This window comes from Anomaloglossus baeobatrachus, chromosome 6 (assembly GCF_048569485.1).
Source record: "Anomaloglossus baeobatrachus isolate aAnoBae1 chromosome 6, aAnoBae1.hap1, whole genome shotgun sequence".
Lineage (NCBI taxonomy): Eukaryota > Metazoa > Chordata > Amphibia > Anura > Aromobatidae > Anomaloglossus > Anomaloglossus baeobatrachus.
The window spans coordinates 366,535,104-366,549,497 of record NC_134358.1 but is presented as its reverse complement, the minus strand read 5'-3'; the positions used below and the strand labels follow the sequence as shown (position 1 = coordinate 366,549,497).

General features: G+C 47.1%; 1 protein-coding gene across 1 annotated transcript in view; it reads right to left on the bottom strand.

Annotated features, from left to right (window-relative positions):
* Window positions 1-14,394, bottom strand: part of LOC142243927 (maternal DNA replication licensing factor mcm6) — a 470,818-nt gene that overhangs the window by 87,747 nt on the left and 368,677 nt on the right. Inside the window, exons 13-14 of the mRNA XM_075316119.1 lie at window positions 3,426-3,587; window positions 2,834-2,942 (exon numbers count right to left, since the gene is read on the bottom strand). Coding sequence (XP_075172234.1) covers window positions 2,834-2,942; window positions 3,426-3,587 — 271 coding nt within the window. The remainder of the gene's footprint in view (window positions 1-2,833; window positions 2,943-3,425; window positions 3,588-14,394) is intronic.

The window sequence follows — 14,394 nt, the reverse complement described above, 5'->3', positions numbered from 1 at the left end:
GCGATAGCAAACTTTTTTTTTTAATTTCTTAATTTTTAATGTGGTAAAAAAGGGGAAGGATTTGAACTATATTTTTATTTTTTTAAAACTTTTTTTTTACTTTGTACTTTCTATAAATAGTTGTTTTAAGGACTTAAACCTGTAATAGTTTGACCATTTGTTCTACATACAGCGACACCACAGCATTACTGTATATAAAAGAAATCACAGTTTATGAATGAGAGCCATGGCCTGGCTTTCACAGGAGTACTGTAATGACAGACAGAGGGGGTCATGAGACCTGTGGCTGTCATTGTAACGCCCCTGGACTAGTTAGGTCGTCACAGGGTACTGCACGCTCTTTATCTCCCAGTGCTTGGTTCTGGGTTCCCAACTTGCAGCACTGCCTCCATCAGCATCCAAAATCCCAATCTCACCTCGCACCACACCCTGTCACGTACACCAGTGGGCTGCTAAACTGGAATAGGGCACCCACCTATGCGTCAGGCAGGGAGGTGGGAGGTGACAAGCCAGAATAGTGGTAGCCCTCGAGCAGTGAGGAGCTTGGGGAAGCTGGGAGTTGGAGCTCCCAAGGGAGAAGTAGATTGGGTTGCAGACGGTGGTCTGGACCCGGAGGAGTTGGAGACCCGGTCGCGGGAGATTAGGACTGGGTGTCTGGCTTGGTCAAGGAGGATGGTCGTCAGCTGCAGTCCAATAGCCGGTCTGGGGCCGAAAGCACATTGGGGTACTGGACGGGTCGGGGAGAGGCTTCAAGCGAACCGGCAATTAACCTGCGGAGGACAGGGCCTTTATGGACTGTTCCCACGAAGCTCAGATCGGTGGCACTACTGCAACGAGGAGGATAGGGCCTTCTAAACAAAGCAGCCCACTGAAATCCCAAGTGTGAGCTCCTGAGAGCAAGCTCCTCTACTACCCAGAGGAGGAAGTGGGGCCCGGACAGCTCCAAGCTTACGGGCCATTTGGACACTTCTAAAATTCTGTGCACGGAGGCGGGCTCCGGACCATCAGGTAGTACTGCAGGGGACGGAACCCGGACGAGCTCCCCCAAGAGGGCAGCGGCACCCAGAGACTTTGTTTACCACATTGTCAGTGTCTGATTTCCTTCTGAGTACCTGATTAACCCCTGCAACCAGCATGCCTGTGCTCCCCCTGCAATCCATCCCACCATCCGGGGTCAGGGGGCCTTTCCCTAGCTGTGGAGGGTAACGTCATCTGGTGCCCCACTCCATCACCCCGGTTACTACCAACGCCAGCAGCGGTACTCCCTATTACCGCACACCAAGAGTGGTGTCACGAACTATGTAACTCCCCTGAAAATTACCCCCTATCACGTTTTAGAATGACCCTGTGCCTTGGGTCCGTAGACCCTCAAGCCACGAGTAGCGACACCCGATTCCGAGCGGTTCGACCGCTGCCGGGGGATTACATCATGATAACACATCAGCGTCCCACGATCGCAACACAAGAGTGCTAATGAAGGGTCAGAAGAGCACACCCCCTTGCTGATGTCAGAGACTGATAGTAGCCATTAACAGATTAACAGCTGTGGGCAGAGCACTGCTCCACCTGCGACTGTTAGAGGTACATGTTGACTGATTAAATCAGCTGGCATGTGCAGGGAAAGATGCAAGCTCGGTATACAAGCCCACATCAAAAGGCAGGGAGACTACCAATGACTGACATTGTTCGTCATGGGTTGTTACGGGGTATTAATAGCCTGGTCACAGATTTGCCCGGAATGATCTGTAGTAGATTTTCAATTCCTATAGAGCTATTCCAGTATCATCATGCACCTGGGGCCATTTTTCACAGCTGGTCAGAAAGCCCATTTTACAAAAAAGGGACTGGCTTAGCTACTGAAGTGAGCAGATTTATAACAGAGAGAAAGGGGCTGGCTCAGCTAGTAAAATAGTCAGCCAGCCTCCTTCACACAAAGCTTTAAAGAGACCCTGTCACCAGGTTTTTTCCCGCATCGGAGAGAAGCATAATGTAGAGACAGAGATCCTGATTCCAGTGATGTGTCACTTACTAAGCTGCTTGCTGTCATTTGATAGAATCAATGTTTTCTATGCTTCAGATATAGCAGTAATACACAGATCATGAATATGCTGGACTACCTGGCAGCACACAAGTGGTCCCTTAATGATAATCTACTGCTGATTTAACAGTGATTTTATCAAAACTACACTAAGCAGTCCTGTAAGTGACATCGCTGGAAGATCTCTGCCCCTTACGTTATCAGATTAGGTGGGAAAAACCTGGTGACAGTTTTCTTTTAATCATGTTTTAAAAAAAAACCTGAATACTAGTGTCAAACAAACCACAAGGCCTGGAAAATTTCCCCACCACATTACCCCATAGATGCAGAAAAAAAAAAAGTTTTTAAACTTTATATGTCTCAGTAAACACTGTAATGTGTATATTAGAAGGTTAACACTTCAGTACATTTGTCCCTTGTATGCCCTGAAAAGTCCATAGTCCTTTAAAACTTTTGGCATCTGTTACCACCTAGAAGCTATGAGGTCTGAAAGATTGTTGTGTAACAGTGTTGACCGTGAGGTATCAACAATCTTCAATTTGTGACCTAAGTGGAAGGTGAGTCCAAGATTGAGTCAGAGGGACCTCATTGCATTTCCCAATATGTGAAGCCTGGGAAATTGTGACCTGTTCATAGCTTACATCTCCGATCCTGTCAGATAAGAACGTTACACTGTTTTCTAAAAGGAAGAGCGGTGATAGAGAGATAGAAACTATGTCCTACACTATAAAGTCTTGATTTGTTTGTATTTGCCATTACAGGTCTATACATATTTATTGTTAATGATGGCAATACCTTCCACAATCTTCTCTTCATCTGGATCAAAACTGACATCAGGTGTGTCTACGCGAATGATTGATTTGTTCAGCAGTCTGAAGGCTTCTTTCACATGTTTTGGTTGAACCTGAAACATAAAATGTTTACCAGTGTTTCATTTCAGCAAAGAGGTCACACAAGATTTTCTTCTAAAGATGGTGGTCACACGAGCGTATGTTCTGTCATGCGAGAGAATCAGCCTACTACGTTAATGACATTTGGCTCAAACTCTGATCAGATTTACTCACGTGCGAGAATCTGAGTACAGGTGAGGAGAAGATGGTGAACAAAATGTCTCCATTGTCTGTGTTGGCGCAAGTTGAACTACTCCCGTATGACAGAATGTAGTCTAATGTTTTGCATGCACCCATTAACTTGAATAGTTGCATGCTGTCCAATATACGCTGACAATTGCAGCATTGATTGGCACTGCTTTTTAGTAGTATAAAATTTGTCCGATGGCTAGCCGATGAAACATTGGATAGCCCTCGTCCATGTTATATGCTCGTGTGTAAGCCTGAAGCCAGACATTGGATTCTGTATAATTTAGATTTCCATAGACCTTCATTACCTCATCGGAGCAGTGCATACGAGCCATGCTTTCAGATAATCGGATCAAGCTTTCAAGCTGCCTGACTGTAATCCTCCATGCAGATTTTGTGACTCCACTGCCATCACGCTGTCGAAGGCGGCGGTATTGTTCAACTATGAACTCTTCTGCTTCCTTAATGATCTTTTGATTACAAGAAAAACACATTTACCATAAGCAGGAATAAAAATGAATCTAAATACCAATGAAGAGAGGAGATAGATAATCGGTCAAAAGGTGAAATCCATTAGGCAGCAAATGGATAAACAGTTCCTAGAATTGATGTGCTATACAGAGGTACAATGGTGAAGGTAAAGAATCCGAGTAACACTGACAAATTGTAATGGATTGACAATTGACTGTCAATCTCCAAAACAGCAGGTCTTTTGGATAATTCTCAGTATTCGGCTAGTATGTTCTAAAAGTGGTGAAAGGAAGGACTAGTGAACCAGCAAGAGTTATGGCTACCCACAGGAGAGAAGCCACCCCGTGTGGCCCAATCCTCAATAAAAACTGCATGACAAAGTATTGCAAACATTAATGCTAGCTAGAAAGGTGTTAGAACACTGCTTATTATGTATGATAATCACAGATCAGTCATGGATTGCTGTGGTGTAAACTGAACAAGCCATGGCATTTGTTAATGGTTGGGTGCAACACATTTGACGGGTAAAATAAGTATTGAACGCCTCTCCAATTTAATTTGTTAAGTAAACATATTTCTAAAGGTGCTATTGACATGAATTTCTCACCAGATGTCAGATGCTGAACTCACCCGGCTGGATGCGGGCCTCACTATTTATGCTGTCAACAGGTTACCAGTGACTCAGATTGGGTTTAAGGAGGTAACCATAAAAGTAGGGAGGGTGGAGTTTAAGAACCAAGGACTGATTGTGGTGGAAAATGATGCTAGTGATAAGAATCCAAAGGGGATTTTGGGTACAAATGTCATTGAAAATTGTTTGGGGGAAGTGTTGTTCTTACTCCAAGAGATTGCTGAAACTGTGGGTGCTGGGCAGCAGAGGATCCTGCAGAGAAATCAGAGCCCTCCTGCAGAGACAACAGGTAAACCTATCTGGTGGGGAATTTGGCAACGTACAGGTAATAGATGCTGGCCCTATTGTGATACTCCCACGAAGTGAAATGATGATATGGTGTCGGGCGGCCATAGGCCTCAATGGGCAAGATTACCAGGCAATGGTAGAGCCCATGCACTCTGATCATTGGCCCACTGTCCTGACAGCCAGGGGGGTGGTTGATGTTCACCAGGGAAGAGTGCCCGTGCGAGTGTTAAATTATGGGGAGGAGGAAACCAAATTGCCCAGGTATGCCACCATTGCCAAATTGTTCACAGTCACTGAAGAGAGTGTCTATCCAGGCAATGGAATCCCTAACCCCATCAGAGGAGGTAAAAGATGACTATCCCCAAGAACAATTAGAGGGTTGGTGTCAGGAACTGCATGTAGGTACTGATTCCACCTCTTCACATCAGAAAAATGGAGTCTACCGGGTAGTACAGTAATACAAACAAGTTTTCAGTAAGCATCCACTAAACTTTGGGAGGATCAAAGGGGTACAACATCACATACCCACGGGTAATCATCCACCTATCAAAGAAAGATATAGACCCATACCACCCACTAACAGTGTGCAAAAGGAGATGTTGAGGAACATGAAGGAGGCTGGGGTTATTAGAGATAGTTGTAGCCCCTGGGCAGCTCCACTGGTTCTAGTCAAGAAAAAGGATGGCACCATGAGGATGTGTGTGGACTATAGGCAAATCAATCGAATCCCCCACAAGGATGCCTATCCGCTACCCCGTATAGAAGAGTCGCTGGCTACGCTGAAGGCTGATAACTACTTCTCTATTTTTTATCCAGAGACTACCTAAATTAATATATCTAAAAACACATCTTTATTTCTAAATTGATTAAAAAGTCACATACAATCCCACACCGTAAACACAACACAATAGGAACAGGACCATAAAGAGCCATTAGCAATTGAATAAATACAAATATTCAGTTGAGGTAATAAACCAACATTAACTGATAAATAGAGATGGAGGATTATATTCTAGATAAACCCTAGCTAATTCTCTCTTCACTACCTATCAATGGAGATATAACCTAAGTTACACATACACTAAAGGTAAATTGGTGCCCCCATTCCTCGGCGGCTATCCCATGGTATCTGTCCCTATATCTTCCCTTCTTATTTGATCAAGGGTAGATGGGATAATAGTATATAATACCAAGGAATTATATAAAGGTACGTATCTCAGTCATTTTCTAGGGAACACCCTTATGCTACTATTTCTCTCTGGTATCCAGTAATTCAATCCATAGTTGTTATTCACATCAATATCAGAGTCTCGACGCGTTTCTCCCCACTTATACATTGGGGTTCATCAGGAGACAGAGTTACGGCTCAGTCGCCACAACATCATTTCAACTGCACATGTAGCAGCGCGTGCCTCTCTGGGACGGTGCATATGATAAACTACTTCTCTACCCTAGATCTCACCAGTGGCTATTGGCAGGTCTCTGTCGTTGAAGAGGATTGGGTGAAGACTGCATTCGCCACACCCATGGACCTGTGTGAATTCAACAGCATGCCGTTTGGACTGTGTAACACACCGGGAACATTCCAGAAGCTAATTGAATGCTGCCTAGGACACCGCAACTTTGAGACCATACTGTTCTACCTGGATGATGTGATTGTATACTCAAAGACTTACGAAGAACATCTTGAACATCTCGCAGAGGTATTTGAAGCGTTGTCAAAGTAGGGGATGAAATTGAAGCTGTCCCAGTGTCATTTGTTGAAACCCAGGGTCCAATATCTCAGGCACGTGGTCAGTGCAGAAGTCATGGCGCTAGACCCAGAAAAGATTACAGCCATCAAGAATTGGCCAAGACCGTCCACCGTCAAAGAGGTACGTCAGGTCCTGGCCTGGTAGGATACAAAAGGAGGTTCATAAAGGGCTACACAAAGATGGCCGCACCTTTGCTAAAACTCCAGGTAGGCCAAGCCAAAAAGGGCAAGACTTCTGGTCCTCCATTTGAATAGGGTGAAGAAGAAAATTCCTTCAGACAGATGAAGTTGGCCCTGACAGGTGAGGAGATTCTGGCGTATCCAGACTACAACCTTCCGTTTGTACTGTATACTGATGCAAAAACTCACAGACTAATGGCAGAAGATGTAAACTGCCCAAGGCCAAAAAGACTAATGCCAGGATGCAGCAAGACCTCCATTAAATGGAGACATCACAGTTTCAAGGAAGATGGTAAAATTGCACACTTGTGGCTTGCATAGGTCACTGTTCACACACGCAGGTTCACAGTATCTGGTATGCAGCCTATTAGTTACGTCTCATCCCAATAGATGCAAGCGGGCTGCGCCAGTACTATATATGTGCACCATGCAGGGACAGTGAGTATAGTATGTGTGACGCCCTGGCAAAACCAGGGTCTCACAGAGCCTGCATAAATCCAGAAAAGTGCAGGCCATTCTCCTCCTTGGTAACATGATCCCACACCAGTGCAGCAAGACAGACACCCCCCCCTCCCAGTGTAAGAGCTAAACTGAGCAGGAAAGGAGGGGCTGGTGCAGAGTGAGTTTGGAGTGTGAAGAGAGCAGACCAGGAGAGGATAGCTCCTGGCTGCTATAAGGAAGAGAAGTGTGAGGAAGGGGCCCGAGGTGGCCGGGGCAGGGTAGTGGCCCGCCGGCATCAAGGGGCGACCCGGATCATTGCAGGTGGAGTGGGCTTCCCGTTCCCGACTGAGGAAGGAGAGAGAAGCGTCTGGCTGCAAAACAAGAACAGGATCCTGCTGTACTGAGTGTGGGACCCCAAACACCCTTCGCACCGAAGGCTGTGGACTCCGGCAGTTTCTAGTTTACCAGTGACTCTGTGTGGTTTACTTGTGAGTACAATAGTGCCATCAGGCACTGCACCGCAACACTGCGCCCAGCAGCCCTCCTCCCCATTCACCACCGGGCCCCAGGATCACCAACCCCTACCCACGGAGGGGACAACATCCTAGCTGCTCCCTACCATCGCTCCCGGAATCCCCGTCACCAGCAGCAGTGGTGCCCATTATCACCACGACCCGTGGGTGGCGTCACAAACTATCTCCTCAAACAAACCACCCCCTTTTTCACTCGTGGGCGAGGAGCGCTGCTAGAGTCCCCGGGTCCGGCCCACCGCTCGAGCCACCGAGCAGCAGCAGTAGCAGCCCCGGACCCGAGCGTAGCGAGCGCGGCCCTTCCGCCCGCGACATATGCAAGGCCTAACATAAAGAGGCCTGGCTGCATTCTGTATAAAATATTCTGTGCAAAAGAATAAATAAGTATATGAGGTATTGGTAGGTAATATGGCCATAGTACGAAAAGCTCACAATCCACGTCACGGATCCTCATTTTTGTGGGTCCCTACACTAATATATCATATATGTATATACATAAATCATCACATCACATCACATCACATCACATCACAGACTAATAGCAGAAGATGCAAACTGCCCAAGGCCAAAAAGACTAATGCACTGCCAGGATGCAGCAAGGCCTCAATTAAATGGAGACATCACAGGTGCAAGGAAGATGGTAAAATTGCACACTTGTGGCTTGCATAGGTCACTGTTCACACACGTAGGTTCACAATATCTGGTATGCAGCCTATTAGTTACGCCTCAGCACAATAGATGCAAGCGGGCTGCGCCAGTACTATATATGTGCTCCATGCAGGGACAGTGAGTATAGTATGCAAGGCCTAACATAAAGAGGCCTGGCTGCATCATGTAAAAAATATTCTGTGCAAAAGAATAAATAAATATATGAGGTATTGGTAGGCAATATGGCCATAGTACGGATACCGATGCCAGCAACGTGGGATTGGAAGCTGTATTATCACAAGTGCATGATGGCAAAGAAAGAGTGATTGCCTACGCAAGTGTGGCGCCCTGGCCTAGCCAGGTCGTCACAGACAACATCCAAACACCCCCACCCCCATCAGACAGGGACATCAGCCAAACAAAAACCCTTGTTGCCTCCCCCAAGTGTCTGATGTCCACACCAGGTGGGGCGGAGCTAAGCGGTTGGCTCCACCCACCGAGGACTTCACAGGCCTGGAGGCGGGAAAAGTGACAGAACAGTGTAGGAATGTGAAGTGAGAGGAGTAAACACTTGGGTGTCAGGATAGTGGCCCAGGCACTAACAGCAAGGTTGGCAGACGGTGGTGGCTGTCTGCAGGAGTGGTGGAGCAACGCGGAACCGTAGGACCAGGGACGGACGACGGCCCGCCGGTACCGACCGGGGAGCGAAGTGATGCCAGCACACACAGGCAGGGCCATCGGACCCCGACCAGGCTTGGAGCCGCCGACAATAGTCAGATCCGAATGTGACTGGAACCCCAGGGGTTTCACAACAGCAAAAGTCCCGATTGAAGGCAACAGCCCACACCGTGAGGGTATACAGCTACTGCCTAAGGCTAGAGACCCAAGGGCCAGCGTCTGCGGGCAAACGGGCTCCTCCAGTACCCATACACCAGGGAGCGGACTACCGTTGGGAATCCATAGCAGTCAGAAAGAGAACATCAAGGTGCAGGGAAAGACAGCCGCCATCACCTGTCCGGGGAGAAGCACTGCAGCCGGCTGCGGGACCCGTCCATCCAGCCGTTTGGTTTACCTAGGACTTTGTACCTTTCTTGCTGATTGAGTACACCCATGCCATCCGGCACCGCGCCGCGCTGTCCCTGCAACCCTGCACCTCACCAACCCTGCCTCCCCGCAACATCATCGGGCCCCGGGACCACCAACCCCTACCCACGGAGGGGGAAAACAACATCCCAGCTGCTCCTTACCATCGCTCCCGGGATCCCAGTCACCAGCAGCGGTGGTGCCCATCTTCCCCACGACCCGTGGGTGACGTCACGGACTAAATCCCCTAAACCAACCACCCCTTTCACTCACGAGTGAGGAGCGCCGCTCGAGTCCCTGGATCCGGCCCACCGCTCGAGCCACCGAGCAGCAGCCGTAACAGCGCCGGACCCGAGCGTTAGCGAGAGCGCAGCAGTGATGGCGTCCTCCCCGCCCGCGACACAAGCATGATGCTCTGTCCTCCGGAAAGGAATCCTGAAAACTACAGCTCCTTTAAGCTGAAGTTCCTGGCATTGCTCTGGGCTGTGACAGAAAGGTTTAAATATTACCTGGAAGCTGCGAAGTTCACAGTCTACACGGACAACCACCTGATCCATCTGGATACAGCGAAGCTGAGTGCATTGGAGCAACGTTGGGTGGCTCGTCTGGCTAACTATGACCTTACCATCAAGTATCGGCCTGGCAGCAAGAGCGCTAAAGCAGATGCGTTGTCCAGGATGCCCCACCTAGCTGATGAATGAAAGGACGTAGACGAGCTGGAGGAAATGAAGCTGCCAGCGTTTCACCGTCCCAGTGATCTAAAGAACCACCAGGCTTACAGCATGTGCCAAGAAACCACATTGGATCCGCTACCTCATCATGGTTGGAAGGAAGTACAGGACAATGACCCTGCTGTAAGACTGATCAATGAGTTGATAGCCCAACCAGATTCCTACCTGGGTCCTGAAGCACAGCCTGAAGCCCAATGGTTGTGGATGGAGAGAAGCAGGCTATATATCCATCGAGGTAAATTGTGCTGAAGTCTTACTAACCCGAAAACTCATGAAAGGGTATTCAAAGTGGTGATACCTAAAGCACGTGTCCAGTTAGTCTTGGAAGCGTACCATGATCGAGCAGGACATTTCGGATGGAAGAAGCTGGAAGCGTTGCTGCATGATTGATTCTATTGGATTGGGATGAGAACCATCATAGAAAAATGGTGCAGAAACTGTGGTTCTTGTGCTTTGAGGAGAAAAGATAACAGTCAAAAAGCACCACTGCAACCCATTGTCACCAAGCAGCCCTTGGAAATTGTTGCCCTGGACCATGTAAAGTTAACACCCAGTCGAAAGGGCTATACCTACGCTCTCATCATGGTGGATCACTACTCCAGATTCTTAGTGGTCGTACCTGTACAGTCATGGCCAAAAGTTTTGAGAATGACACCAAAATTATATTTTCACATGATCTGTTGCCCTCTGGTTTTTAATTGTGTTTGTCTGATGTTTACATCACATACAGAAATATCATTGCAAATCACATTATGAGTATCAAAAGGTTATATTGACAGTTAGAATGAGTTAATGCAGCAAGCCAATATTTGCAGTGTCGGCCCTTCTTCAGGACCTCTGCAATTCTCCCTGGCATGCTCTCAATCAACTTCTGGATCAAATCCTGACTGATAGCTGTCCATTCTTGCATAAGCAATGCTTGCATTTTGCTAGAATTTGTTGGTTTTTGTTTGTCCACCCGTCTCTTGATGATTGCCCACAAGTTCTCAATGGGATTAAGATCTGGGGAGTTTCCAGGCCATGGACCCAAAATCTCTATGTTTTGTTCCATGAGCCATTTAGTGATCACCTTTGTTTATGGCAAGGTGCTCCATCATGCTGGAAAAGGCATTGTTGGGCGCCAAACTGCTCTTAGACAGTTGGGAGAAGTTGCTCTTTGAGGACATTCTGGTACCATTCTTTAATCATGGCTGTGTTTTTAGGCAAGACAGTGAGTGAGCAGATTCCCTTGGCTGAGAAGCAACCCCACACATGAATCTTTTCAGGATGCTTAACAGTTTGCATGAGACAAGACTGGTGGTAGCGCTCACCTCTTCTTCTCCTAATAAGCTGTTTTCCAGATGTCCCAAACAATCGAAAAGGGGATTCATCTGAGAAAATGACTTTACCCCAGTCCTCAGCAGTCCACTCCCTGTACCTTTTGCAGAATATCAGTCGGTCCCTGATGTTTTTTCTGGAGAGAAGAGGCTTCTTTGCTGCCCTCCTAGAAACAAGGCCTTGCTCAAGCAGTCTCTGCCTCACAGTGCATGCAGAAGCACTCACACCAGCCTGCTGCCATTGTTGAGCTAGCTCGGCACTGCTGGTAGTCCGATCCCGCAGCTGAAACAGTTTTAAGATACGGTCCTGGCATTTGCTGGTCCTTCTTGGGCACCCTGGAGCCTTTTTGGCAACAATGGAAGCTCTCTCCTTGAATTTCATGATGATGCGATAGATTGTTGACTGAGGTGCAATCTTTGTAGCTGCGATACTGTTCCTTGTTAGGCCATTTTTGTTCAGAGCAATGATGGCTGCACGTGTTTCTTTAGAGATAACCATGGTTAACTGAAGAGAAACAATGATACCAAGCACCAGCCTCCTTTTAAAGTGTCCAGTGGTGTCATTCTTACTTAATCTTGACTGATTGATCGCCAACCCTGTCCTCATCAACACCCACACCTGTGTTAATGGAACAATCACTAAAACAATGTTAGCTGCTCCTTTTAAGGCAGGAATGCAATGATGTTGAAATGTGTTTTGGGGGTTAAAGTTAATTTTCTTAGCCAATATTGACTTTGCAAGTAATTTCTGTTAAGCTGATCACTCTTTAGGACATTCTGGAGTATATGCAAATTGCCATTAGAAAAACTTAAGCAGTAGACTTTGTAAAAATTAATATTTGTAGCATTCTCAAAACTTTTGGCCATGACTGTACATATCTTAACAGCAAGTACTGCAGCAAAAGCCTTTGCTCACTTTTGTAGACCTCACTGCTACCCAGAACAGGTATTGACGGATCAAGGTCTCGCTTTTGAAGCCAAAATATTCCAAGAATTCTGCAACCTGTATGGATGTAAAAAGATACGTACTACACCTTACCATGCACAAACAAATGGAATGTGTTAGAAAATGAACCACTTAGTCATCAATTTGTTGAAAACCCTACCACTAGAAAAAAGGAACATGTGGCCGGAAAAGTTACCTGACCTAGTGGACATGTACAATAACATTCCTGTAAGTTGAACCAAATGTACACCAGCATATCTAATGCGAGCAAGACCTGGAAGATTGCCAGTAGATATTGAAATGGAAGTTGGAATTCCAGAAACCAATTCCCCAGATGCTGATTGGGACTTTAATCGTGAGAATACAGGAATATGTTGAGCAGAGCCTAAACCAAAGTCGAGAAAAACAAGAGAAGGACTATAACAAGAAAGCACAAGCTGTTCCTTTAACACCTGGAGAAAAAGTTCTAAAAAGAAAAAGGAAGGGTCACAAACTGGATGATCAATGGGAAAAAGAACCCTATACTGTACTACCTTCTAATTTTGACAACAAGAAAACCTGCTTAATCAGCAAGGATAAACGAAAAACTTTAACTGTTTCAAGGGATCAATTGAAGAAATGCCCAGAACCGCTGATACACCAAGTACACCTCAAGTACCAGAGCAGAAAGAAAAGGTGATACATACAATACTTTGAGACTTTCCGGAGAATTGGCCCCACTACAATGGAGCAATAATCATGTCAGTAATGTCATTCCCACAACCCGTGGAAGAACCAGTACCAGTTCAAGTTGAACCTTGAAACAGTACATCTGCTAGTTCACCAAGAATATGCAGACAATTGCCTAATCCACCTACAACCAGTAGTGAGACACTTGCAGTAGACAGTAGAACACAACAGGGATCAGCTGAGACACCAGAGTTACGCAGATCAACCCATAGCAACTTGGGTCAGCCCCCACTCAGTTACAGAGAATAGATGTCCACAGAAAAATGTGTAAATCAGTGTTTTTATGTAAATAGAGTTATAAAGTTTAAATAATGTGAAAAATATTTGCATACTACTGCACAGTTTAATATAGAAATGGACCACTGGTCATTGGACTGGAAATAACCCGAACTCTTGCAGTGTAAATAGTTGCATCAGTTGTGCCAATACCAGAGTACAACCCTGCCATAAGAACACTAATACTACCAACAGGAGAGGAAAGAGTCTGCGGTAGAGTCGTCCGAGACCCGGTCACCATGGAAACCGGTGACCTTCCTTCTAGGGGTTTTGGGGACCAGGATCTTTGGGTGGTGGGTGATGGGGGGGGGGGGGCCGGGAGTACTCCAGTTTGCAACAGTTAAAGCAATGCCTCCCCTGCGTGGGAGAAATGTTAATAATTTTACTGTTTTAAAAGAAAAAAATGTTAAACCTGTATTACTCTTTTGCAGCCCAAGGACGTGCCGTGTTTAACCAAGGAGGAATGCAGCCCCCCTGAACCCCTCAGGGCACTACTAGGTACTGCATCCTGACAAAGATGCAGGGCCTACCCCCAAGAACCAGGAAGACAAGTGACGGTACCACAAAGACACAACATCCCTAGTTCCCCACTCCCAACTAGGGATGACTGACTAGTCCGGGACCCAATGGATGGCTGCCCAGAGGTGGAGCCAGTCCAGTCCACTAGCCGACAGCCCGGTGGGAGGGGACACACACACACACACAGGAGACAGGGGAGTCGAGTAGTGACAGTTGAAGGGGACGGACATGTCTCCAGACAGGGTCGTGAAACAGTGACCTAGGTGGCAAAGGAGAGTGGTTGCCAGGGAGGGTACAGCCAGGTACCTCTGACACCAGAGCACCAACTGGGCACAAAGCCCTAGGTCAGGTGACACGTTCAGGCAATCTGACAAACACCTTCACAGACCTCACTGACCCAAGAATCCGGGGGCACCAGCAGTAAAGATTGAGCCAGGGACCGAAACAGAACACAGACACTTCAGGGTTCGCACTGCCTGCCGTACGAACGAGAGACTGCTGACAGAGAGTAAGGGACCCACCAACGCTCCAAGCCACGGGGTCCCAGCAACAAGTGAGAGGTGCCGAGGAAAGACTACCAGATCACCACACCAGCACTGGGACAAAAGTGACCAGGGGTCTGAACCAGCCATCCTCAGTGCCACAGCTCAACACCACCGTGAGTAAAAATAGAAGTTGCACTCCATCCCCATCGTGTGGTCTCCCTTCTTTCTGCAATGGATCCCACCATTCACT